This window comes from Poeciliopsis prolifica, unplaced genomic scaffold, assembly GCF_027474105.1.
Source record: "Poeciliopsis prolifica strain line A6 unplaced genomic scaffold, Auburn_PproV2 SCAFFOLD046, whole genome shotgun sequence".
Classification (NCBI taxonomy): domain Eukaryota; kingdom Metazoa; phylum Chordata; class Actinopteri; order Cyprinodontiformes; family Poeciliidae; genus Poeciliopsis; species Poeciliopsis prolifica.
This window is the reverse complement of record NW_026562421.1, coordinates 1,608,492-1,634,696: the sequence shown is the minus strand read 5'-3', so window position 1 is coordinate 1,634,696 and position 26,205 is coordinate 1,608,492. Positions and strand designations below refer to the sequence as shown.

The window sequence follows — 26,205 nt, the reverse complement described above, 5'->3', positions numbered from 1 at the left end:
AGACAATTAAAAGCATGGCTGCAGTCGGCACACTAAGGTGACACTTCGCTGATGTTCTGTAAAGTTATAACAAATGTATCTGTCAATATTTAGCATCTACTGTTCTGTAAGAGACAATTGAGTTTGACTCTTTTTTCCCACCCAAACAGGCAATCAGTTCTCTCACTTAATTGAGTTTCCAAACAAGTAGAGAACTGGAAAGAATTTTAACAAACTGCAGGTCCAACTTACCATCTGTTCGGCCTCCACATCTCTTCATACTTCTTCACTTCTCAAATGAAGGATACTGCTACTGATTTTGGTTTCACAGAACCTCATATCTAAAAATCAAAAATCTTCCTCTAACACATCACGGTGTAAAATTTTAAGTTTCTGGAGTTCTTTTTAAATAAAGCTTTGATTATAAATAATGAATGTCTTTGTATTTATTAAGTCAGGGAGGTCTGTGACATAAAGCTCAACCTTCTATTCATAAGCTCCACAAAAACAACTGCTAAACCACCACAAAGATTTTAAGTGCCTTTTTATTTCTTTGAAATTCCAGTCAAGCAGCTTTGGTAGTAACCCAGACCCCCAAGGTCAGGTGACTCACACCTTTTTTCTATCTCTGCAATGTTGTGTGAAGCCTCCTAAAGAAATCAAATTTGATCAAAAACATATTAGCAACCTTTAGGATTTGTTACATTGTCTGCAGGGTGAAAATTAGCCTCTGCTAAAGTAAAAAAGAAATGACTTCAAACACTTTATTTCATTATTTCAGCTTAAGCTTAAATTAAACTGCAGTGTGTAACTTTTATTTAAAAAAATAAATATTTACATTTTTGTTGAAACTGTTACGCAAAAATCAAGCTCCTCTGCCTTCTTCCAGTGCTTATAGTGCTGACTAGAAACAATCACAGCCTAGAGGCGAGTCTTAGCGCTGTCGGTCAAGACTGTGTGCACCACACACCCCCGTCCCACTTACTCTCTGCTGTGGAGCTTCTTCTTCCCGTTTGCAAAGCCTGTCGTGAATGCTAATAAGAGTTAGCATAGCCACCAATAATCAGTTTTTCTGTAATGCTGAGTTGTTTCTTAGCACATTTAGCGAGCTGTTCACCAGTTTGATTGACAGCACTAAGATGCTCCTAAGATTGTTTTTGACAGGAGCAGTAGATTTCTGCAGATGGCAGTAGTAGCACAGGCAGGATGTGTAGGAGCTCAACTTTTCATAATGATAGATGTAACAAAAGTAACATATTGTTGCTTTAAAGGATATTGACCAAAAGGTTGTATGACATTTTGTCAATAGCCTTCAATTAAATTGCCCTAAGAGCAGAATTTTTTCAGCAGTTTAAGCATTTATGTTTAAAGAACCCAGTACAAAATATAAATATCTAACAAATAATGCCAAATTATCCACCAGTGAAGCTCACAATGCCACTTTCCTGCATATTCTTCAACCTCACTGTGAGAAGTGGCACCAGCTTGGAGCAGAAAACTGTAAGCCATCCTGACTAACTAAGCCATAAGTGCTGTATGTCTGACTGACATCTTCTCTCCTGCCCTAAAATGTTCAGTTTTCCATCACATCTTTAGGCTAGTATTCTATCAACCTTGTGAAGCAAGCAAAAATTAAGAATGCATTTTCTCCACATTTCATGCAGCAATATCAGACTCTGCAACACAGTAATAGTCACCACATCTCTAAAGCATAATTCAGTAATCAGGATAAGATAAGAATCAAGCCAAGCCAGACTGAAGAGAAGCAGGTTACCAGGATACTAACACATTTTCTTTTTACCACCTGCAGCCAAATTAAACCTCTGCAGGTATCCCAATATTTTAATTCTGAATAAAAATTCAAGTAAACAAGTAACATTTTATATTCAATCTGTTATTTTGACCTATCACACAGCAGTGATTGGATCTCTGACCCCGGATGGGTCATGTCAAAGAGGTTAAAATCTCTGCATTGATAGCACTGTGATTTCAGTGGGCCGTTAGAATGATAGTGACCTCTGACCTCCCTCATAAAAAGCTGTTTACTGGTAGCCTGCATGTTTAGAATGAGACTTAATTTTAAAAAATAAAAGTTGTTACGCCGTGCTTCTCAAGAGACGTATTGCATAAACAAATCTATGTCGTTATGTCTTCACATTAATTCGAAGCTGATCAATAGGAAACATTTGCAATTAAAACAAAACAGTTAAAATGGTTGAGAATGTCTATATAGTATTTAATTTGAATTTTTTGTTCTGCTTTAGAATGTTACATAGTATTTGCTCTGATAATACAACATTATACCAGGGACAAATGTATTATGATAACATATGCAGCTTCCAGACAAATATTTGCTCAAAGGTTGACATGAGCTCCATAATTATTTTAATGTTAATTAATAGTTAATTTTCCTGAGTAGCTTGTATCTTCTAGTCTCTTGTTTTAGATATAAAGTACAGCTGTTACTTCCACTAAATAAGAGTAACTTGATTCATGACACAATGAGTGAAGTGGTGTTCAAGAGTGGAATTATTTTATTTACCATTTTTATGCTTGTTTACAAGGTCCATTGTTATTTTATTATCAAAGTCAAAATCGGCTTTATGGTATATTCTTCACATGACTCAGATAGAGATGATAAGGTAAAATATCATCAATAATATTTTCACATTTTACTGAGGAAATTTACTGATCCTGTACGTCAGCATCATCATAAAATTTGTTATGTAGAGACCTCTTCAGGTAATCATTAATCAATTGAATGTCTTAGTGGTTTAGTATAAATAAAAGTCAAACCTTTCCTACAGTAAAAATACTTTCTTCACTGTTTGCATGCAAAATATTTTTAGCCACCCTTTTAGGTGTTCAGAAGTCTTCACGAAGTTTTCATCACATCCAGATTATGTGGCTATGTTTACATTGGTACATAGACATGGATCTTTGGCAAAAAATGTTCAGCTTCACATAAATATAAGTCTCACAAAATGAAGAAAAGGATGTTAGAATCTGTATTTTCTTTCAAGTTGTAAAATTACTTTCTTCCATGTTGGTGACACGGTGCCGTAAACGTCTCCTCGGCTTGTCTGAAAACACATTGCTTATAAATCAGCTGGTCAGGGCTGTTTTCATTTCTGCCAAACCTCAAAGCCTTGTGTACCTGAAAAAGAAGCTAGCTTTTCATTTGTGAAGTGAAATCTCCAACCACAACGACATCCCAAACCTGCTGAAGCTCTTCCAAACAGCCTGATTAAATGAAAACATTTTTTTTTCCCACATTGTGATGTATCACCTAAAGAATAGAAGCTTGTAAAATCAACACAAAGCCCCCTGAGGTAACACTTGGGGTGGAGAGTACTAAACTGTTGACACTCAAGCACATGCAGCACTTCATTAATGGATGTAAACGGAACCAGCACTACATATTGATGACTTTATATATCAGGTTGATAGTGAATAAAATGTTCTGTGGCCAAGTAAATCCAGGTTTACTTTTGAATGTTTGGAAAAGCTGCTTTTACATTGTTCTGTTGCTGCATTCATATTTCCCCAAGGTGTTTTGAGGTGAAGTTTAAGAATTTTGACAAATACCTCTTTATTCCCTATGGTATGTATTTTCTTCAATAGCTAAATATATGGCTGCAAAAACATATCCTTAGCATGACACTACCACCACCACCAATTTTGACATTTATTACAATCCTGTCTTGTCTTTGTCAAGGTTTTTTCCCCATCATTAATATATATTTGCCATTTAGCTTGTCAATGCACAAGCTAAATGCCCTGTAGCTGTAAATTTCAGCTGAACTTGAAGGTTTTGATTTTGAAATTTCTTGCCTGGTTGCTACCCTCTTCCATTGATGATATAAAACTGGCTTCACTGAGTATACTGTGAGGCTGAAGCAGCTGCACGCAACAGCAAGGTCAAATGGATTACAGCAGGGTTGCTATGTTTGAGTGACTTTGTTGAGAATGGTTAAATTACAGCTACATGTGGTTTCCCATATCTGATCACCACAGCTATTTGGTCTCTTATCATTGTAAAAACCTCGACGAGAACACTGCTGAAAATGTACCCTCAGTTCTATAATAATCAGTTCTATGAAATCTGCCATAATTTTTTTACTATACAATCAACTACCATAATTTTCACAAAGGATGTTAAAAACTATTTCATATGCTCATGCTACCTCTGAGTGTCCAAAGTGTTCTTGTTTGGATTCTGTGTTTCATGGGCACTGATATTCATCACAAATTTAAAATCTCTCTAATCACTGTCTACTGTATTCTCATCTCGGCTGGTTCTCCCTTTCCATTCACTGTTTGATTCACTGGCATATTTTTACGTATAAGGCAGTATTGGGGCTCCGTCTTCCTTACCTGAACATTTATATCCACCAAAGGCCTGCAGGGATGTTTCACCTGCACTCACAGGACCTGCTTTTACTGACGGTTCCCAGAGTCTGCACTGATTCTGGCAGAAATCTGTGTGTCATTGCTTTTAAGCTGCTTTAGAACCTAGGTTTTGAATTTTTAATGTTGATGTTGTTGTTGATCAGTGAAAGTGTGTCTATCTCTAAGTGACTACTTAGATCTGTGCTGCTGCCACTTGCAGGATATTCTTTTAAAGAAGAAATTTCTACTCTACAAAATCTGCTGTTATGAGCCACAGTCTGAAACAAACCTGAAGCCTTGTTTTTCTATAATAACCTCTGTACACTTTTTGCTGTTTGTTAATGACTTTCTTCTGCAGGAGAAAATAGGTAAAAAGCGAGTCAATAAAAAAGAAAAATCCTGAATTTTAGATGACTTATGCATTAAATATAGCTTTGGACTTTAATAAATATCTGACAAATCATCCCCAGACTTTATCTGCAGGAGTTTACATTCATCACCTACATCCCAAAATACAGATCATGTTTAGAAGAGCCACAATCTCACAACTGGAAGTATTGTAGATTGGTGTTTTGATCTTGAAAAGGGAGAGTGACAAGATGCAAAAATACAATGTGGGAACTTGTGTTTGTAACACATTAGGAATATCAAGCAGGGTGCTATTTCACTCTAAATATTACAGTTCACATCAAAATGCAATCTGATATGTCATAGTGATAAATGAGGAGAAAGCAGTGTACAAGAGGCTCATATTTGCTAAAGTCAAGCATATTTGCTGATGTTTTCAATGACATTTGAGATCTTGTGTCGACTGCTCCACAAAATCCTAAATCATCTTCACCAGATCCAGATGAAAACTGTCTTAAACAGTTTTAGTCAGTAAATTAACGTATTTTACATAAATTTGAATTGTTATAAGATAATAAGGAGTGATGTGTTGAGGAGTTATCACTCCCTGCCTCTGGTGTGTTTGGGAATATAACCCAGATAAAGCTGTGTGGCTTCAGCACGGAACAAAGGAGCTTCACTTTCTCTGTGCTCTTTCTCTTTGTGGAGCTTGTGTGATAATGTTTCAGTTTCATCACAAAACCACTAGAAAATATCAGACATTGCAACTTTGCAATTTTCATTCTCTCACATTAAGAAAAGGTTTCAAACACACTTTGCAACATCTTGCTCGTAAATGTTCACAGCTTGACCAGTCAAATCCTCTTTTAAAATGTTTTTCAGATTTTTACTAGATATTTATTATTCTGTGAGATGTGGAAAATCCTGTTAAAGGCACAATTAAAAATCTGTCGATATTTCCATTTTCCGTTTCCATTTTCTGCACAAGGTGTCCTTTTTTTCACTTGTCTTCCAACATGTCTGTGCAAACTACTTGGACACTTCCTATTCATTCTGTCACCAGATGATGCATTATGTATACAAATTGTTGTAAAGCTGAAAATCCGCTATGAGCAACAATTTTGCAGTTATTTAAAAATAGCTAGTCATTATTCCTATTTAGCCGAGAAAGATATATTTAAAATGTTACTTTCTGTTCAATTTTTTGCACAAATAATCAAAGATTGCGAAAGTCTTGTTCATGCTAGTGGATATTATCCAAATTTGAAAACTTTTCAATCATTATTGTATAAATTTCAATGTTTTTGTCTGTCCAGTTTTAACTTTTCAACTGTTTTTGCAATTTGACAAAAGGAAAGGAAAATCTGTCAAAATTTTACTTTTGTTTCTTCATCTGTTTTGTTTTTTTTCCTAATAAATAAATAATTTACTTGTGTTGAATCTCACTTATTCCAAAAGCAAGACGAAAAAAAAAAACTGTCACCATGTCAGCAGAAGAATCACATTTAATTAGCCGTCTGGATGCCAGTTTAACACATTAAAAAAAAAAAGTCTTAAGATAAATATCGGTGAAAGAAACATTTAATGATACTTTTCTCTGACTTTCTTGCTAATGAACTGGCAGTTTTTGCACACTGAGTTTTAATTAAAGTCGTCATTTTCTCACTAAAATAAAAATGTCAAACTTTTTCTTTGAATTAAATGGTTCCACTCATGATGCCATCAGACCCTTAAATCACATTCTACCATCACTGGAAACACGTTTCTGTCCTAAGGAAAAGTTTGGTGTTTCTACAGTAAAGCCATGCTCTCGACTCAGCTTCCTTTGTAATAGTAGGAGAAGAAAAATCCCCGAGTCTGACTAAATGTTCAAAATAATCACACCCACCACTAAAGGTTGTCTCTTTCAGTTTTCATTCTATCAAAGAACTGGTGCAGTTATATTTGATATGTATGCTGCAATCTTTCAATTATCTCCTACAAAGAAATACCAATGTGATGGTGTCTTTAAAATCATTTGAGGTGAACTACTACTGTTCTCTGTCACCAAAGTAGATGCATTTTGTGGATGTACTTTGACGCAGGATGTAGTAGTTTATTTCCACAAAAAGTCTTGTAGTTCAATAAATAAATAATAAATAACTCCAAGTTACTCCAAGTTTCATGCATACATCCTCACTTTAACCTTAAGAATTTGAATAAAAAGCTCAATTGCAAACAAAAATAGCAAGCAAAACATTAATTTATATCAAGTGAACCTCTCACATGTAGTAATGTAGCAAAAATTAAATTAATGAATTGATTTTCATTTACAGATAACAAGAATATCTGCATGAGTCTTCAGGAAATAAAGGTTCCATCATAAATTATATACACAGAAACGTTTGCTAGAATGCTGTTAGTCACAATGTTTTTTTTTTTAAAGAATAGTACCAGGTTGTCAATATCAGATAAGAAGTCACCAGAAATTTGAAACTGTCCTCTGTGATATCAACTGTGGCTCTTTTGAAATTAATCTAACAAAACCTGTTTTGTAAATGTCCTACTATTCCTTGAAAGGGCATTCAATTTGGATAAAAACTCCCATTAAAAATAGACTACTTCCTAAGGTTTTTATTGTTCTCATTTAAAGCTTTTGTTTACTTAAAAATAGCAATAGATCTTAAAATAGGTCTTCGATTGATAACAGATATGGACGTTATATAATGCTTGTTTAAAACGCTACTGACAAAGTTCTGAGATTTAAGTCTGACTCCTCATTCTTTGTAGTAGTAATACTTTGGACATTCTCTTTGGTTTGGTGCAAAGATAAAAAAAAATAAAAAAATAAAAATAAAAACTGGCTTATACTTTTTTTAAAACAAGTTCTGGCCTTCTCCCGTCCAAGGTCTGGAATATTACTATGGTTGTTCAGATGACCTGTATCCACTCACTCTGCCAAGGGCTCAGACTGAGATGGGAAAAAAGTTTAAATGCTCTGTCTCTCATAAGCTGAATTATCAATTTAGTCTGAAACATTATGTAAGAATTGTCGATATTGGATGTTAATGTTTTGATTTATGATAAATTATTTTGTTTGTTTGACTGGATCATGGTGCATGTCACTGCTCTCATTATTAGTTTCTTATGGATTTTTAAGCTGCTGTCACCACTTTAAACGGGACTCTAAACTCTGTGGGTTTCTCCTGGTTAAATAAAGAAGGATTTTTAAGTTTATTGTGCTTGCACAGGTTGGTATTGAGGATGATATGAATATTTTCTTGAGCATGTATGCTGCAGAAGTATTGCACAGCAGTATGATTATTTTATTACACAACATAAATAATCACACTGCCCCGTTGAGTAAACACAGGCAAATACTTCATGTGTTCTAGATACAAGTTATGTGGAAGATAAACAGCACCTTTGAAAACTAACTGACCAGTTTTACCTTCTAATGTAAGTCTGATGTAGTGTAAAACAAAACAAAATCAGAATAAAATATATGAGCAGTGTTTTGTTTTGTTCTGTTTTGAAATAGATTTTTCACCTGAAGGACTTGCACCATGGAGTGACAGGAAGCACTGTTGCCTCATAGCAAGAAGAAGGTTTATTCAAATCTCAGCTGGAGCCTTTTTCTCTCAAAAGTCTGCCTGTTCTGCATGTGAATGAGTAGAGAATATTAAAACAAGCATGTCAGATTAAATAGTCCCTCCAAATTGACCTTAGTTGTCAGTGTGGCTGTGTGTGTGCGTGTGTGCGTGTGTGTGTGTGTGTGATGTGATGGAACTGAGTAAATCCCTCTCCAATGTAAAACTGTATAGGGACAAATGACTAAAATAGACTAAGATATGCTTGGAAAATTCTTGCTCATGGATGACAGACCAACTTGTGTATTAATTTGAATCACTTTTTATATAAATAATTGTAGAATTGAAAAAAATCAATATAGTGTTTATTACATTAAAAGCTATGAATTTTCTGTTTTTCATGATTACGGTTGTTTTAAAAAGGAACTAATCTGTTTAGGAATCTGCTGCACTCTGACTATTTGTTAGCTTGATGGTCAAAAGGCCTGTTTATCCAGACTAAGACTCTTCAGAGTGTTGTCTGCAGTAAATGAGACACTGACTGAAACATTTTTAATGTCACGATGAGCAGAATGTGGAGGGTAGTCAGCGTGACATTGACTTATTTTAATTGACAATTCTGTTTTTAGGGATCATTGAAACTCAAGTCTCTTCTTTTTGCATTATTTATTTTTGTGTTACTGGCTTAGTGCTTTCATTTATATGTTTACATTTAACATAAGCATGAAAAAAAACTTGATTTCATGACAGAGATGCTTCTGGCTGGATTTGTATAGTTAAGGGCTTTTATACTAGTCATATTTGACCAACTTCAGCATCTTAAAAATGTCCGACAAAACTCCAGATTTTCTTAAAATCCCTCATATGGTCTCCTTCCAACAATAATCCCTGCACAAACATTGTCAAAATGTCTTGATAAGTGATTCACATGCTGACGCCAGCCTTGAATATGATTCACTATTTTCTGCTATCACTAAGCTACAGAGCCCTTGAATTTTCATCTTTTGACAGCTTTTTAATCTTGAGCGCACATGATAGGAAATATCACAAAGGGAACTTAAGGATCTCTTTAAAAAGCTGTAACAAAGGAACATTTCTCTCGGCTCATGATGATTTGAAATGCTGCAGAAGAGGTTATAAAATTAAAATATAATGTTTTTGCATTTCTCAAGAGTCTTCTTCGGCATTCATTTACTTTTTCAACTTTTAAAGAAGACGGTATACATATGTATGACCATTAAAAATGTTAAAAATCAACAATCCAAACTGGTAGTTGTACAAAATCAGCTTTGACATCAATCATACCACAATGGGATTAAATAAAACCCGGAAAATGTCCGCCTCACTAATTTATGCCCTCACAGTTTCAATTCAAGCCGTTTCAGCGTGCACCCTTTGAAAGTCATGGAGGAACTGACAGATCGTCCCGAACAGCTCCTGGGAGTCCTGATCCTGTGGTTCTCCAAATTTAACCTACACATAATTGAAAAAAAAAGAAAAAAAAAACAACAAGATTACTTCCTTGAATATTCAGCTTGACAGCAATTACACTTCATGAGACCTTTGGGTCTGCAAAAACAGTTTAAGAATTAATAACTACATTTACTTTCATTAATGATTTGGTGTCTGAGAACAGCATGCTCTTTCTGTGCATGGCTTTCTGATGTAATTAGCTCATACACTGCTTCAGCATGCATTCATGTTCTTGAGTGCACTCGTACAATGAGGAAGTTATGTACTGCCTAATTAATACTTACCCTGTGGTGGTTAAGGGTCACTGGCATTGGAATTTCTTAAGTCAAATTTTGTCCTGAAAGGGTCACAGTAGCAAACCCTGCTAATTGACTTATTGAATGCTGTTACAACGACACAGCCTGGAGTTCAGATCTGAACTCCTCTGATATTTATTGCACTTTTCCCTCTATTAACTTTTAGAAATCAAAAGTAAAAATAAACTCTTCATAAAGGAGATGAAAATGTATTTAGTTAACATGCTGACTGTCTTGCATTAAGCTCAAGAAATGCTACTGCAGTCATCATTCATTATAAATACACACAAACAGTACGAACAATATCAAATATCATTCAACAATGCTGGATTCCTTCAGAATAAGATCCTGCTTTGTATTAATAACACTATTAATGAGAACCTGCTCTAAAAGCAATACTCTTTCAGATACATAATCCTCAAAAAAACAAATTGTTACCTTTTTGCCTTTAACGTTCAGCCCTTTAACAATGTGCGAATGGATAAATGTTACAAAGACAGTTTCTAAATTGTGTCCAGAGTTCTTGTACTATTTGTAATGGAATTATTATCTTTATCTGTAGAAGAAGGAATTTTTTTTTCATATACCAGATATTTCTGCCTGATTTTATATTTCCGGTGGGGAAAAAACAACAACTTATTCCTGTAAAACACTTTGTCGAAACTCCTTTCATTATGTTAGCTTCTTTGGACTCAGTCACATGTGTCCCTCGCATCTAAAAACAAGTATTTCTGGTTATTTTCTTCTGAAAAAATATTAGATAATATATTAGATAGAGAACACCTGTGAGCATCAACTGCCAAATATATCTTTGACTAGGCCATTCTAACACATGGATATTCATGTTCATTGTTGACATTCTGGAAGGAAAACCTCATTTTCAAGTTTGTTAAGGCATCTAACAATTTTTTGGGGTTATTTTTTGTCTTTGATTTTAAACAAAAAACATTTTTTGTGTTTTACTTTTTATTAGTCCATCAATGTTCTTTAGAAAAACTGCAGACAAGAAGCAAGTCCATGTGTGCATGGACTCATGACTCACGTTTCCTTGACATATTCTGATTAGTATTTTAAACTGCACAAAAACCAATTAAATGTGTTTTTTCTGAATATTTTTGTACACCATTTTTTAGGACAGTTATACATATTTAAGGTAACAAAGATGCCAAATACAAATTTGTGCAGAAATATTAAGTAGACAATTCATTTCAAATTGATAAGGCCTTTATATTTTTGGACAATAAATGTTTCAGATGATCATTTCCCCTAATAAATGCATAATAAAACAGTTATTTTATGCTGTGTAAAAGCTTCTACATTTATTACAACCATGTTGTCTGTGGATACCAGAAAAAATATATCATATTTTTATGAAATGAATAAAGAGGCACAATATCCTTATTTCATTTAAATTGGGTTGTCTTAATTTACTTTATGTGATAATGAAAAGAGAAGATTGCAAACTTATGCTCATCTGCTAAAAAATGCAATACACTTTATGGAGATTGCATCCAATTATGTATTTTATGTCACATTTAGTGTCAATACAACCAATTAAAAAATATATTTCTGAGATTTTTTGTTGTTGTTGTTGTTTATTTTTCCCCAACTCCCTGTTGACTATATCCACTATTATTATGCTCACTATAAAAGGGCAATGTGACAGTTTTTCAGATTATTCTTTTTCTGAACTAAAAGGTGCTTTCCACACAAGTCAGGGCTTTAGACTTGTCCTCATCCTCAACTTTAGCACACAGGAAACAGAATACTAATGGCCAATGGGAAAACAAATCAGCTCCTAGGTTGCTACAGTAGCAAAAGTCAAATGTTAAAGTGGCAGGTGCATGAAGATCTATGAGAAATTAGACAGCACTTTTCAAATAACAAGATTCCAGTGGCAAATGCTGATGCTCAAACACCAGCAGGTATAATGCCATATTTTGGCCACTCTCCCTGGTGATTAACTTATAACTCTTTCCCTGAGGAAAATTTTACACTTAAAGGTCAACGTGTTAAACGTTTTAAATGTCACAGCTATTGTGGCTCCATTACTAATAACACTGGGAAAACAGATTCAAGATAATGTTGATGTAGCACTTAATATTATATTTTAGTGTGAAAAGTTTTGAGTAAAGGAAACAAAAAATACAGTATCTTGTTACCATTCATCCATTGTACGTTCTACTTTTTTCAGCAATCGCTTTATAATTTTTTTCCTACTCCTATTGAATATCTACCTTGTCATTCAAATGCATCAATGGAAAAGCTGCCTTTGCCAAATAATGTTCCACCACTATCTTCCATAACTAAAATAATAATAATAATAATAATAATAATAATAATAATAATAATAATAATAATAACAATAATAACAATAATAATAATAAAAGTCTTTCTCAAGCTGCTAATGTATCCGTAGGTATAGAAAAGTCAATAAAAAATCAGAGATGGTTATATTACAGCAAAACTGGCCATTTTTAGCAACAGTTTGCAACTTAAGTAAATCAGAGCTGGAGACACAAAGACGCCAAGACTTATTAAACCCGATTTTTGATTAAAATGTTACAAACTGGCTTCAGTGGTCTGTTAAAAGCATTACGTGAGAAAAATTAGGTAAAGATGGTGCCTGCTACAAACTGCTACCCCCCTTTTTTTCTACAAGCTTGCTGAGTGTTACTCTGAGCTCAAGTTGTTAATTTGGCTTTTGTGAAACTGCCACTCTGTAGATTTTCTTTCACATCATTAACTTGCTTCAAATGTTACTGAGCCCATCTTGAAAAAGAATGAAGTGGCTGAGCAGGAGTAGCATTGAAATTGCTTAAAAGAAAAGCCTTGTTAGGTACTCCTGTGGTGTCTTAATTAAAAAATATGTGACCGTCCACACCTGTGAAGTTTGAGCACTGATCACCTTGGTTTACCGCTTTTCCTAAAGCCTTTAAAAAGTCTTTGTAAAATGATATTTACATATTTTTGTCATTTGCTTTCTAATTTAACAATTTCTTTGTGTTGCTTTTTCAGATTTTGTTGGGGCTATGTCATGTTGTCAGGCAGATTTTTCTTTTAAATTTTATTTCTTGATTATGCAGGTCTGATTGTAGCTATTGACAGTCCATAAAATGGATGTGGTTATTCACTGTTATTTTATAGCAAAAATAACACTAGACAAAGTTTGTTTTAATAGATTTTTCAATGATAAATTAAATCATTTCAAAACTATATTTTGTAAATGACTGGGGTTATGACTAAATTAAAAAATCCCTGATGATCATCCTAATCCTGTGGCAAAGATGCCATGATGAGCAGTAGTTGAGTGGTATGGTAGACGCAGAAGACCCAGATTATGGAGCATAAATGAAGATCCAGGCAGCACAGAGTGAGCAGGGCTAGTAGCTAATCTCTGGTAGCAACTGGTAAAAATGGAAACTGACAGCAGGCATGACAACTACTCACAGCTAGACAAGGACCCGACAAAGAACAAGGAACACAAGTGGGTTTAAATACACAGGGAGACAATCAGGGGAAACAGGGAACACTCAATCAAGGGATAAACGGGACAACACAGAGACTCCACAGAACACAGAAACCTAAATAAACACACAGGAAACCCAAATCTCTACAAAAACTAAATGTGGAGAAATGCATTATACATTTTCTCTATTAAGTCCCTTTTTTTGCCTAATTACATTTCCTCCAAACTCAGAACCTCTCTAAGGAGTCTGCTTTTAATTCATCTAACCTTCACTCAGTTTATGCAAATATTAACCTGTTAACCTTTCCAAAACGGAAAGCTTGCTTTCAGGAAGTGTGATATTTGCACCCAAATCCACCGAGTGGTTTCTGAGCTTTGCTCTGTGATTACTTTAACTTGGAAAAATCTATTGAACCTTTATGACACCGATTAAGTCCTCATAACAGATCTTCCATGTTAGAGAAAGTGAGCACTGGCTGTTAACTCTATTAAGACTGGCCCTCACCCTCAAGCACATTTTTTCAAAATATCTTTTAATTTGATCTAATTAAAGAGTCACAACAACTCATGTTTGACCCACATGCATGGCAGTAAGTAGGTCTACCAACTCTCAAACACTAAATATGGATACAATTTTTTTGTTGCTGTTTTGGCTGGGGTTTTTTTTCCAGCAAATGTTCCTCAGCAATTGACAGGCAGCTTTGTCATTCAAAGGTATAACATATACCTTTGTATATAACATATACAAAGGTTCAAAGGTATATAACATATACCTTTGAATGGAAAAAAACTCCCAGAAAATCTTAAGCTTTCTGCTAACTTGAAGGACTTTTCTTGTAAAGTCTCAAAACAGTTTGTAGAAAACCAGCAGTGTTCACATTGAAAAATAATTCTCTGCATTAATGACTACAGAGCAGAAGTTTGGCATTAAGTATTGATCATGTCATATTTTTATGACCTTGTATAGTGATTGTATGTAGGGTATATGGAGACTTTCAGTGAATCTTTTATGATATTTGACTGTTTTGCTAGCTCAGGGACTGCAGATGGAAACTAGCTTATGCTAAATCTGGTGCAAAGCATCTGTCATTAATGTTTTTTTGCACGTTGTCTTTGTTTTTGAGAAACTAATAAGCTAAACTAAACAGTCAATATGCTGTACACTTTCTTGGCTAATAAGAAAATATAAAAACCTGTTGTCCTGGAGTCAAACAGCTTTTTTCGATCTATTTTGTTTTGTTTTTCTGGTGTAGTTTCAAGGCACTGGTACACTAATAGTTTGAGAGACCCAGACCTTGATTTAGAAGCAATCTGAACACAAAAAATTATCAGAGGATGATTTTGCCCAAGTTTCCTGAGTTTTGTGGAAAATATGCATAACTCAATAAAGTCAGAAAAATGTGTTGTTTACAAACTATTTCCTGTCTTTGTGTTGAACTGAGACTTCCAGGTGCTCATGGTTTTTACGATTAAATTCTAAAAAGCATGTTGGAGCCCAATGATCTATTTCTTGAACTTGCAAAGGTTTCAGAATTTTTTGTTCGAAAGCCACCAAATAAGCTCATCCATCAGCAGATAAAAAGAGCTATATAGAGAGATGCTGACAGTCCCTCTGCATCCACGTCTATGTGACTGTTTGGAGTGCAGTGGAGACTTTCAGTGGGTGTAATAACACAATTCCCTCACAGGCCTAAAGCTCCATCTTGCACTATCATCTTTCAGTGTTCAAATACAGCAGGAAGGGTGAGTGGACTCTATGATGACAGATTGTCCTCAGACATACAAAAGTGATGAGAAACTTGCAGCCACTTTTTGTATTGATTGTTTTTTGTGGGAACTTTATAAGAAAAAGCCATAGCACCAGGTAAGGTGTCAGAAATGGGACTGAGCTGTAGAAGCTTAATTGCGACGGTTTAGTGAGCAAACAAAATGTTCATCTTAAAAGAAGGAGTGATGAAAGAGTACAAAGGGAGCAGCGATTCCACTAAATCTGATATATGTGACAGAGGAGTTTGCTGTAAGGGAGATTTCTTGTTGAGATGAATGTTCAGAGGAGATGGCGGTCCACAAACAGACTTATGAGATTTCATTGTTTCTAGAGGCTGATTCACGTCAGAAATACTTTACACCTCTATAGAGGCTTTTTTGGAAATAATCACTAAACACATCTATAGCAACATGTGAAGTGGCTTAAAACACCTATAGTATAAAAAGTTTGAAACGTGTGATCAGCCTCTTTTACTGTAACACATTCAAATGAACTTCAGTGCAACCCACTGCTTTTACAAAGAGATCTGAATCTTTTAGTGTCTGGTGATTTGATTCCAATTTTTAGGGTCATGATTTGATTCAGAACCAATTTTTGATTCAAGCCAATTTTTATTTTATGCATAAAATTCTTTCCCTTAAATTACCTGTATTAGGTTAGCTTAACTTCCTGGCTTCTTATTAAATGACAAAAAAAAATGTTCAAAATAATTTTTCAATATTTAGAGTGGGCAGGACAACTTGCTACTGTGCTCAAGTGAACATTTGGGGACAAAGTTGTGAAGAAGTTTAAAGCCAAGATAGGTTATTAAAAGAATAGTATAATTGCAAATCAACAAAAACAAGGTTGCCTTTATAACCCAGCAGACTGGGTGAGGAGAGCATTAATTTGAGAGCAAGTCAAAAAGCTGATGGTAACTCTGGAGGAGCTGCAAAAATTGAGAGCTGTCCAGTCCATAAGTCTGGTCTTCATGAAAAGTAACAATGGAAAGCCATTGTTAAAATAAAACTATATAAGTCCCTTTTGCAGCATGGCACAAGCCATGAGGGAGATACTGTCACAATGACAAAGAAAGTGCTTTTCTTCAGTGGAGACACAGAAGTTGGTCAGAGTTGATAGGAAGAAGGATGAAGCAAACTAACAGTTTATGCTGGAAGAAAACTTTCTATTAGCTGGGATGCAGGTTTAAAGTAGGACAACCAACCTAAACATCCAGCCAAAGCTAAAAAACGTTTAAAGTATTCAAGTGTTTCCTTTGGTCTAATGATTCAAGTACTAAGAGGCTGTTGCAAATGCATTCCCTACTTTATGTTGATCACTCACAAAAGATCACATTGTAATACCAGAAGTCTAACATGGCAAAATGTGAAAAAGACAAAGGGGCATGAATACTTTTGCAAGGCACTGTAGATTTAACGTTACACAAATGCAGTTACAATAAACACCATTTAATATGCATTATGAACATCTGGTGCTTTAACCTTTGCCCCTTTGAATTATATGCAGCTGTGACAGCATAGGATCAGGGAGATGAGGTGACAAATAATTGAAGACGGCAATCTAGACACTACCAGGACGGGGGGCGCCCAGGGCATCCATCCTTGGAGCTGTACAAAAGAGAGATTGAAATAATAACTCAGGGATTACCAGTATGACAGAGTAGAGTTTCTTCATCTCCTCACAAGTCTTCGTCAGCGACTCGAGTTGCACGTTGTACTTCTCTATTGCCATCTGCAATACAGAGGAGAGCCCAAGGAGTTTGTGAGCAAACCACACACAACTCTATGCGTTGTAAAACTGATGTGATTAAAAAGCGAAAATTTAGCAAAATTGAAAATCTAATAAAGATTCAAGGATTTAAAGATGTTAGAACAGAATGCCAAGAACTTCAAAAACTACATATTGGCTTCTTTTTCAGATTATATGAAAAAGTGGAAATAACTCAAGCATATTCAAAAAAGGAACTCAAATTAATTTATTTTCTCCAACATTACATTTACATTTATTTGTTCCATTTCTGAATATGTCAAACTATGGTCATAATAAAAAAGGGCAGAGCTATTTGGACTACATAGCCATTTATTTGCATTTAACACAGTAGAAACAAATTCTTGCAAATTATACCTGGAAGAAAAAGTACAGAATAAGAGATAAGATGCAGGGCAGAAAGATGCAAATCAACATCATATCATGATGCTTTGCCAAAGCTGCTTGCTCAGCACAAAAATACATGGAAACAGAATTAGATGTTTGTTTTTTCTGATGTATAGTTTCTGACAGCAGGTCTAGTCTGCTGCCACATGACTGAAGCAGCCAGTAATACTCAAGTTTGTTTTTGTCTCTCTGCAGAAATTATTTAAAGGAGTTTTAAAGTTTCACCAAGAATCTTCCTGTCGCCTTTCCGAGCCATATAAACTTGTGCTTGTGACAAAATTCAACTTGTGTTCACCCCAAAGAATAAATACATAAATGTCTTGTAGACTGAAATCTGTTGCAGCTTATTTGTCTTGGAAGATGCTAGGCAGTGTGCTCTTATTTTCTGAATAAGTCATTATAATCTATAATTTCTTGGTACCTGTCAATTTTAGAGGATGTCGATGAGGCTGCACAATATGTGGAAAACCACAGAGCTGCAAAATTTCAAGATGCTTATACATGTAAAATGGCCTAACAAATCCTGCACCAAAACAGTTCTTAGAAATTGGGATACTGAAAATATTGATATTGCAAAGACAAGTGAGATTTAATGTATTGTGCAGCTCTAAGAAATTATGGTCCACCAAAATGATTTGTTTTTTATTAATGGTGATATTTTCCTATTGACTGTAGAGGTAACTAGAAATGATAAGACATGTCTACCTCACCTTAAGATCTTTAGAGAAGTTTGGGTGATGAGCTGCAATGTTTTTCTTCTTGATGGTTTTTCTGTATTGAAGTACTTTCTGCACTTCGTTCTTCAGCACTGTAAAAACATAACAGCCTCAGCTCAGACCTCATCATAATGTTTTCACAAAATATACTGAAATACAATGAGAGATGCAATGCTTTCTCACAACTCCACCTGCAGCAGGATCAGCATAGTGAACACCAGACTTTGGATATTGTAGTAAAATGTGATCTACTTACCATCCACTTCTGCGGTCAAGCCTTTGATGGAAGCTTTCCAAAGGAGAGGGGGAGAAAAAAACCCACAGTGGTATTAAATATAAATGTATGTTTCATTTAACAGCCCTTAACTCAAAAGAACCCCACAGATTTTTTTCTTCTGCTGTTTTGATCAAATCTTGACGAGCGAATACCTCCAGGGACAGTTTCAAATTCTGCCAAGTCCTGGGTAAAAGTGGCCAGGCCCGGTTCCTGCAACATGATCTGCTCCAGAAGGGCATGAAGCAAGGTGAAATTCTTGTCCCTCCCACGCAGCTGAGAAAGCTGGAGATAAAGAAAAAGCCGACTGAAGCTTGGAAAACACACCGGCTGACTAAAGGTTATATATTTGTTTTTTGTTTCTGTAATAATTTGCCTTATTTATTTTCTTGTGTGCATTTACAGTGTATTGAAAAAGATAGGCACATTCCACTGCATTTACAAACACTTAAAAGCAAATATTTGATTAGAGGGCAATCGACTACCACAGAAAGTAAAATAGCTGTTACATTCAAAAATATATTTAAATATAGATACAAGTATAACCAATGCAATATTCATCTGTGGAATAATTAAATAAATTCCCCATCAGAAGCTGGGACCAACAACAATATATATATACAATATATTGCATAATTATCAATCAGTGGAAAATATTATAGGGTAAAATGCTGATTTCTTTGTAGATTTGCCAGTGTGTTAATATCATTATACTGTTCTAAGAATGTGTTGTTTTGAGAACTATGTTGAAATAAAATGCTTTAAGATATGAGTGGATTGGAAGATGATGGTGAGACACAAGGTACCCATATAAACACATGCAGCACTGTGTTATATTGTGCTCACACTGAAATAATTAAGAAAAATTCCACCTCGTTTTAAGTGCCTTTATTTAGTATGGAAAAAAATCCAACATTAGAGAACATTTGTTCTGGAGGCACATTTATTCACATTTGCAACTTTTATCCAAAAACGTATCTGTAACTATCTTTCCTCATTTAAACTTTGCTTTAATTTGATTAGTGTTTCAGAACTTTTACTTTACAATTAATGAGTTCATGTCTCCCCGGTGTTTTAATGTGATGTAAAAAGAAAAAGAGGCCAATTTTTCTTAATCACAATTAAAACAAGAGAACATGTCATATCAGAAAGGCAAATGTCAGTTGATCTATAAAAAAATTCTAAAATGTCTACTAAAGAACTGTTCATTTCCTGAACAGTTAATTTCACATCAAGTTAAAAAAGAAATGTAGATGTTTGAGGCAACAGAAATTATGAATATGTGAATACTCATAATAAATAACCTTCGTACTTAAAGGTTACATTTGTGAAAAATGTTGTGTGAGAGTATGCTGATACATGTGTATAACATGTTCTTTGTCATGAAAGAACATGTTATACACATATTTGCCAGTAACTGTAACAAAACAGATGTCATAATGTCCTAATATTGATAAATAAGAACCAAATTTGATGTGAATCATATAATAATTAAACAAAAAGATGATTGTGAAATTCTACAATTTTTTTTCAAATTAATGGTAATAAGTCTGATAAAATAATAGCGATGATACAAATTCAACCATGTTGGTTTGGCAGATAATTGAAATTCCAAAGGTAGCTCCCTTATCCTTTAACAAACTTCGTCCTTTTTTCTTTCTAGGTTATGTTGTTTACCAGCTTAGGCCTCTAAGGGCTACATATGCAACACCTGCAGCAAGTATTGATGCTCACAAGAAAAGAAAAGAAAAAAAGATCTGAGATAACCTCGATGCATTTTCTTGAAAGCGGCTGGTCATTAATTTGAAGAGAGTCTGTCTTTAGCAGCAACAGTTTACTCTTCTCAATTAGACCTGGAAACTCCTCTGAGGGAACACAAGGTCTCTGCTTTATTAAACAGAGCCGAGGATGCTTTACTTCTGTGCCCAGAACCCTGGTCCTCAAACTCCCCCAGCAGAGAGTCAAACTCCAAAGAGCAGACCAAGTTAAATGCAGAGGAATTAAATAAAAAGAACACCGGCATCACGTTTTCATGGAGAAAAAATGCGTATAAATTAACTAAATCAAACTTAAAATACAATTAAGCTGATTGTTTCTCAGGTAATCGACCATTCCTTGATGTGACAAACTAAGAAGGTCTCAGTGCAAATAAAAAAAGTGACTTCCACTGAGATTTGTTCTTAACATATTTTGGATGCGTTTGACCTTTTTCTTGAACATCTGAATATTTCTTCTCTTTTCACCTTTTAATTTCTCTATTAACAAACTTTAAAACAGCCTAAAACTCAGGATGTTGGAAAACACTATAAAAAGGTTTTCAGAGCAACTGTAGTGGAGCTCAAGGTCTCTCTTAAAATTGGGATAGTGGTTAAAGATCAGATTTCTTTTCTTTTTGTAACTTTTTTTTTATGTTTCAGAAACATTTATCCACATACTTTGATAAATCCAGGAAGTAAGAATACCACATAAAGGTTTCTTGGTGCAAATGTGAAACCATGATGTAATAACCATAACCTTTTTAATCCAGTCCAAGTAAATAAATTTTTACTTGATGTAAAGATCCACTGGCTCTGCTCTATGATCTTATGCACCAAGCCACTCAGTTCTCATTTAGTTCTCATGGAGTTCTCATTTAGTGCCAACCAGGCAGCGACACATTCACAGCTCTGATTGAACCTACCTGGCCAAGAGAAAATGGCAAGATGCTCAGGGACCAGGCTGTGTATGTCAATGAGCAGAGTTATTAGGCAGAGGCGAACCTCAATCAAAGGTCAGACGAGAGTGTTGGAATCGTACTTTGGTTAAGGACGAGAGGCGGAATCCCTTGGCCTTTTCCTTTCCGGCGTTCTCATTCAAGTAATTGCCTATAGTGAGAAGGTACTCCAACACAGAAACAAACGACCTGGAGTTGCACAGCTGCTTGCACATTCTGATCTTCTGGTTAATCAGCTGCAAGACAAACACAAGGAACACAGACTAAAGTCATTCATGTAATTCAAGCTCCTATGTCTCACTCATGTAGTTGTGTACAGTAGTTGTGTTTCTGTTAGAAATTCTGTTACAAAATCACGTTATCTTAGCACCACAACAATTTATCCAAAGACAAGTTCTTTTTTCCATTAAACAAATGCATTTTCAATATATCAAACTGTGCAGTTATGTAGTCAATGGAAATACAGTTAACAAAAATCATTACACTACAAGCATAAACAGCCTCATCACAGCACCTCAATTGATCTCATAAAATGAATAATCAGCTTCCTGTTGTTGGGTAAGATTATTATTTGGTATGCATTTGTGTCAAGTCCACATATCCCCCAAGAATATCACACAATTTCCATGTTTAACCATCTCTGAACAGATCCTGTTGAATATGGATAGAAATCATGCTGGAGAGAAATCAAAGTGGGATTTTGGGTTTTGCCAATGATTTATGAGAGGAAAGGGGAGTTGGTGTTGTGGGAATTATGCCACTCGAAAAACTTTTTTTTTTTTTCCAACTCAGGCCCATGCCAGCCAGCAACAATCGTGCCATATGTTTCTATTTCAAGAGTAACCTCCCTATGTCTACAGTTGGGACAGTCTCAATTAAACTGAGGGGAAATCAGATATCCAGCTTCAACATATAAATTGGCTGGAACACAACCATCTGTGTAAATCCATTGTTAAAGCTTAGGGTAATGGGAAAGAGGCCTTCCAATCCCAGAGACATAGACCTCGTCACCAATTATAACTCATCAAAATAATAGTGGAAACATTTTAAAAAATGCCAGTCGATAGTGATACAAATGCCAGTCGATAGTGATACAAAGAGTCTGACTGTTGTAATGTCAAAAATAATATTTACATTGATTATTAGGGAGGGAATTCAATAATTTTTGAGGAGTCATTTTAAATAAAATGTAAAGAAAAAAGTTTTTATTTTTTAACATGGCAACTGCTGTTACATTTTATATTTTTATAAGGGAGAGAGATCGAGATGCTCGTCTTTATAGCATTTTATTTCAATGGGTAAAAAACATCATCAGTAGTGTTGCTTTAAATTCACATAAATATTCATACTTACTGTAAATGAACTGCTTAATTTGAATCTTTGTGATTTCACTTAACATAAAAACAAATATAGGTGCTCAAGCTTTGCTCTTGAATGGAGAAATGAATACATTTCTCCATTCATTTCCTGAAATGTTGCACTTAGTTTTGCCATGCCGTGCATCACAGCTTCAGGTGACACCTTACTGTCTGCTGCATCATCAGCTTAAGCTGTGTGCCTTTGACATTTTCTAATACATTCGGCATCAAACTGGGCACATCAAATAGTTTAAAGAAGGAGTTAGGGCCACAACACAGAGTAAAACCTGTCATCCTGGAAACAAGGGAAAAAAACGTCCCAGGTGAGAAGCATTCCCCTGGTTGGCGACTCTGTTCTCTCTCTGACAGGTGGAATGTAAATCATCTTAGTGTTCAGGCTTATGGACGTCAATCGACGAGGATTCAGGGATTTAGAATATTTTGCAGCTAATAGGACACTAAACTTTGAGCACAACATAGAGGAAAATGTTGAAGATTAAGGATCAGGGTTATTTTTCCCCAAAGCACATGCATGCAAATCCCATACTTAAGATTGAGTGACCTTTCTCAAACAAATCTGAGGGAGGAGAGAGAAAACAACAACAGGAGGAAAGAGCCAGGAGTAAATTGAAACTTAATGAAATTGCTAATCTTTCTTCTCTAGTCATCTTCCAGGCACACAATATGTTTGTCTCTGTGTGTAAGACAAAGAAAAATTAGTATTGCAGTGAATGGATCACAGTGCCATCACTCTTATCTGCTGTTTCTCTTCATTTTCAGGTGGTTAGCAGACAGGAGATTAGGACTGAATCAGCAGAGCAGAAAGAAACAAAAGCTTTTGAGAATCAAATAAAAAAATAAAAACGCAGGAGCTGGGAGGTATTTTTGTGTGACTGCAATATTTTCACAGCCTGCGGACCCCAATGCCAATAACAACAACCCACTATGAGAATGTTAAAGATTACTTTGACTAATGATAAACTGGGAATGTCCATTTACTCCTATTGAACAGGGCTAAAATATTTTGTTTTAAAGAATATTAAGAAATATGTTTGAGTTGTGACTTTATTTCACTCTGCCTGGATTAATTTAAGTCTTCACTTGACCAGGCAGCAGCAGTTTGCAGACAAAAGTAAAAGTTTCCACTTTTCCCACAGTTAAAACTCCAGAGTGGGTTTTTATTGAGTTTAAAGCACTTTTCTGCCAACCACAGAACAATTGAACCTGATTTGATTAAGATCTATCTTTTCTTTTTGATCACAGAAGTGTCTGAAAGTGCCCCTCATACCTTTCTATTTTCAAGACTATTAACCAGTGAACAGAACAAAAACATATTCTTAAATGACCCCTTAAACATAAAAGACAAAGTTAGGAGAAAAGCTTTCATGTAATAATTTCAACTGCTCCACAGATGTTTTTTTTTTTTTTTTTTTTTTTTTTACTTGTATCCATTTATAAAGTCATAATTAAGGTTTGCATTAGGGAATAAAGGATCTTTGTGTGGGTGGGTGTTTTTGCAGAGGAGAAAGATGTTTTAATAATCACCTGCAGCTGCGATGCAGATCAGAATATAAAGCATCTCCTGCTTGTTTTACCTTTAAAGCTGAGTCTTGTTTCACCTCATTTTTATCCGTCTCCCAAACATTTCTTCCTTAGAAACTGGTGTTGCAAGAAAGGGCCAAACAGAAAGAGGAATCTAGCTCATAAAAACAGATTTGTGTTTATGAATGGGTAAGATTTACAAATCTATTCTCAAATGTTAATACTTCTCCAGCTAACGTATTCTGAATGCATCATTTCAGATGTTTCTTTCTTGTTGTAGACTTTTGTTTCAATAATGGCTACTAGTAGCTTAATAAAACAAAGGTCTGAAAAAAATAATAGGAAGATATGAAGTAAATTATGCAGGGGGAATCAAATCAACATAATACTGCAAAAGTTGATAAAAGTTATATTTTTAATCAATTTTAATGTATTTTAGACATTCACTTCTTTCCGTTTTGGACGAAAGACTGAATGCATTTGTTTTATCTTCATTTATTTCCTACAGAAATAAACTATCATCAGCATTAATTTGATTAAAATACATTTAAGTCTTGATTATCTTGATTAGAAGGTCTGGTTGTTTTCTCCATTTTAACTGAAGTGTAATTATCATTAATTGAGGCTGAATTAAATCTTGATAATGAGAACTATAGAGCAGTTTGCTTTTTTCATTTGTGAGAAATAATTTAATTTGAAGGAAACATTTGATCCTTCAGACTTTCCTTTGATAGATGACGAAACTGACTTATGTATAATAATATTTGACATAGCTTGTCAATGTTTCTCTATTAATTATTACTAATCAGCATTAAAAAATCCTTACAAAACATGCCACGGCCATCATCTTCCAAATACATGTCATATGTTCACATTCTTCAAGAAGCTGAATGCTGGGTTTTTATTAGCTGGAAATGCAATCATCAAAATTCACAAAAAATAATTGAAATCCATAATTCTGTATGTAATGAGTCTATGTAATTTATTAGATTTTTTTTATTGAATTACTGAAATAATTTAACTTTCCCACAATATTCAAATATCTTGTGTTAGATTGCTTTCAACACATTATTGAAAATGTAAATTGACTGAAAAAATTTTTTATCATTAAAATACTCTTGGCTTTATGTTTTTTGTTCTTCAACAACCATGTAAAATAATACATTTCTACATCTGCTGCAGAATTCATACCACAAATCAACGCATACCAGCATGTTTATTTGTCTATGTAGTGGAAATCAGCCTTCTGACAGCATGCAATAGGATATTTTAAACACTACCTGAATTAGCTGTCAAGGAATGAGGAAATGGGATTTACAGTAGTTAAAGATTTGACTCTGGATGATGAAGTGAACTCACAGGCTGCAGGTCTTTCATGCTGATCGGGAGCTCTCTCAGCGTCAAAAGCAGGTCGAGTTGCGTGCTCACGTAGGAGATGTTGCACATCTGCAGCAGAGAAAAAACGTAAGACTAATGAGTGCATGGGGAAGAGTCCAATTATCATACCATCAGACAACCCATTTCCATGTGATTATTCCAAATGATCTAAAGCAGCTGCTGATGCAATTTACACATGCTTTTTCAGCCCATTCCTGCTGTGCACCAGGTCTGTTGACAGGCTGATTTAACAGACAAACTGAAAGCTTGACACTTTGAAACGATTGACTGGACCGCCGGTTTGACCTTTGTGTCTGACCTAACCTCTAATAAATCACTCCACATTGTCAGACCGTCTGCTTGATGCTCACATATCATCTCCCCAAAGCCAAAGGGCAGTTTGTCTGACAGATACTTACGGAAAGACATTAGGATTAGAGCTGGAAATCCCAACCATGTAATCATCTGGATTTTTTTTATTTTTTGTAGTTATATTGAAGGGTGAATTCCTCCTCATACAGAAGTAGCATTATTTGCTCATGCTATGCTTTTTAAAACATTTGATATTCCTGATTTGAATAATGTGCAGTCTGAGAAAACAAATAACAACCTTTTAAAATAATCGAGTTTTATGCCTCAGTGTGTGTGTTTTTTGTTATTTACATTTAATCTCCATCTCTGGTTAGCCCTGTGATGGACTGCTAATCCATCACAGGGCTAATTTGTCCACGCTGCATATTGATGTTGGCTCAAAATGAACAGCACCATTTTTGTCAG

The 26,205-nt window shown here is 34.9% G+C and overlaps 1 protein-coding gene across 1 annotated transcript in view; it reads right to left on the bottom strand.

The window, feature by feature from the left end:
- Positions 1–6,228: 6,228 nt before the first annotated feature.
- LOC129377190 (uncharacterized) overlaps positions 6,229–26,205 on the bottom strand; it is a 36,998-nt gene continuing 17,021 nt past the window's right edge. The window contains exons 11-17 of the mRNA XM_055056978.1: positions 25,411–25,497; positions 21,235–21,387; positions 18,594–18,723; positions 18,421–18,453; positions 18,159–18,256; positions 16,942–17,025; positions 6,229–9,761 (exon numbers count right to left, since the gene is read on the bottom strand). Of these exons, the coding sequence (XP_054912953.1) occupies positions 9,660–9,761; positions 16,942–17,025; positions 18,159–18,256; positions 18,421–18,453; positions 18,594–18,723; positions 21,235–21,387; positions 25,411–25,497 (687 nt within the window). The 3' untranslated portion in view covers positions 6,229–9,659. The remainder of the gene's footprint in view (positions 9,762–16,941; positions 17,026–18,158; positions 18,257–18,420; positions 18,454–18,593; positions 18,724–21,234; positions 21,388–25,410; positions 25,498–26,205) is intronic.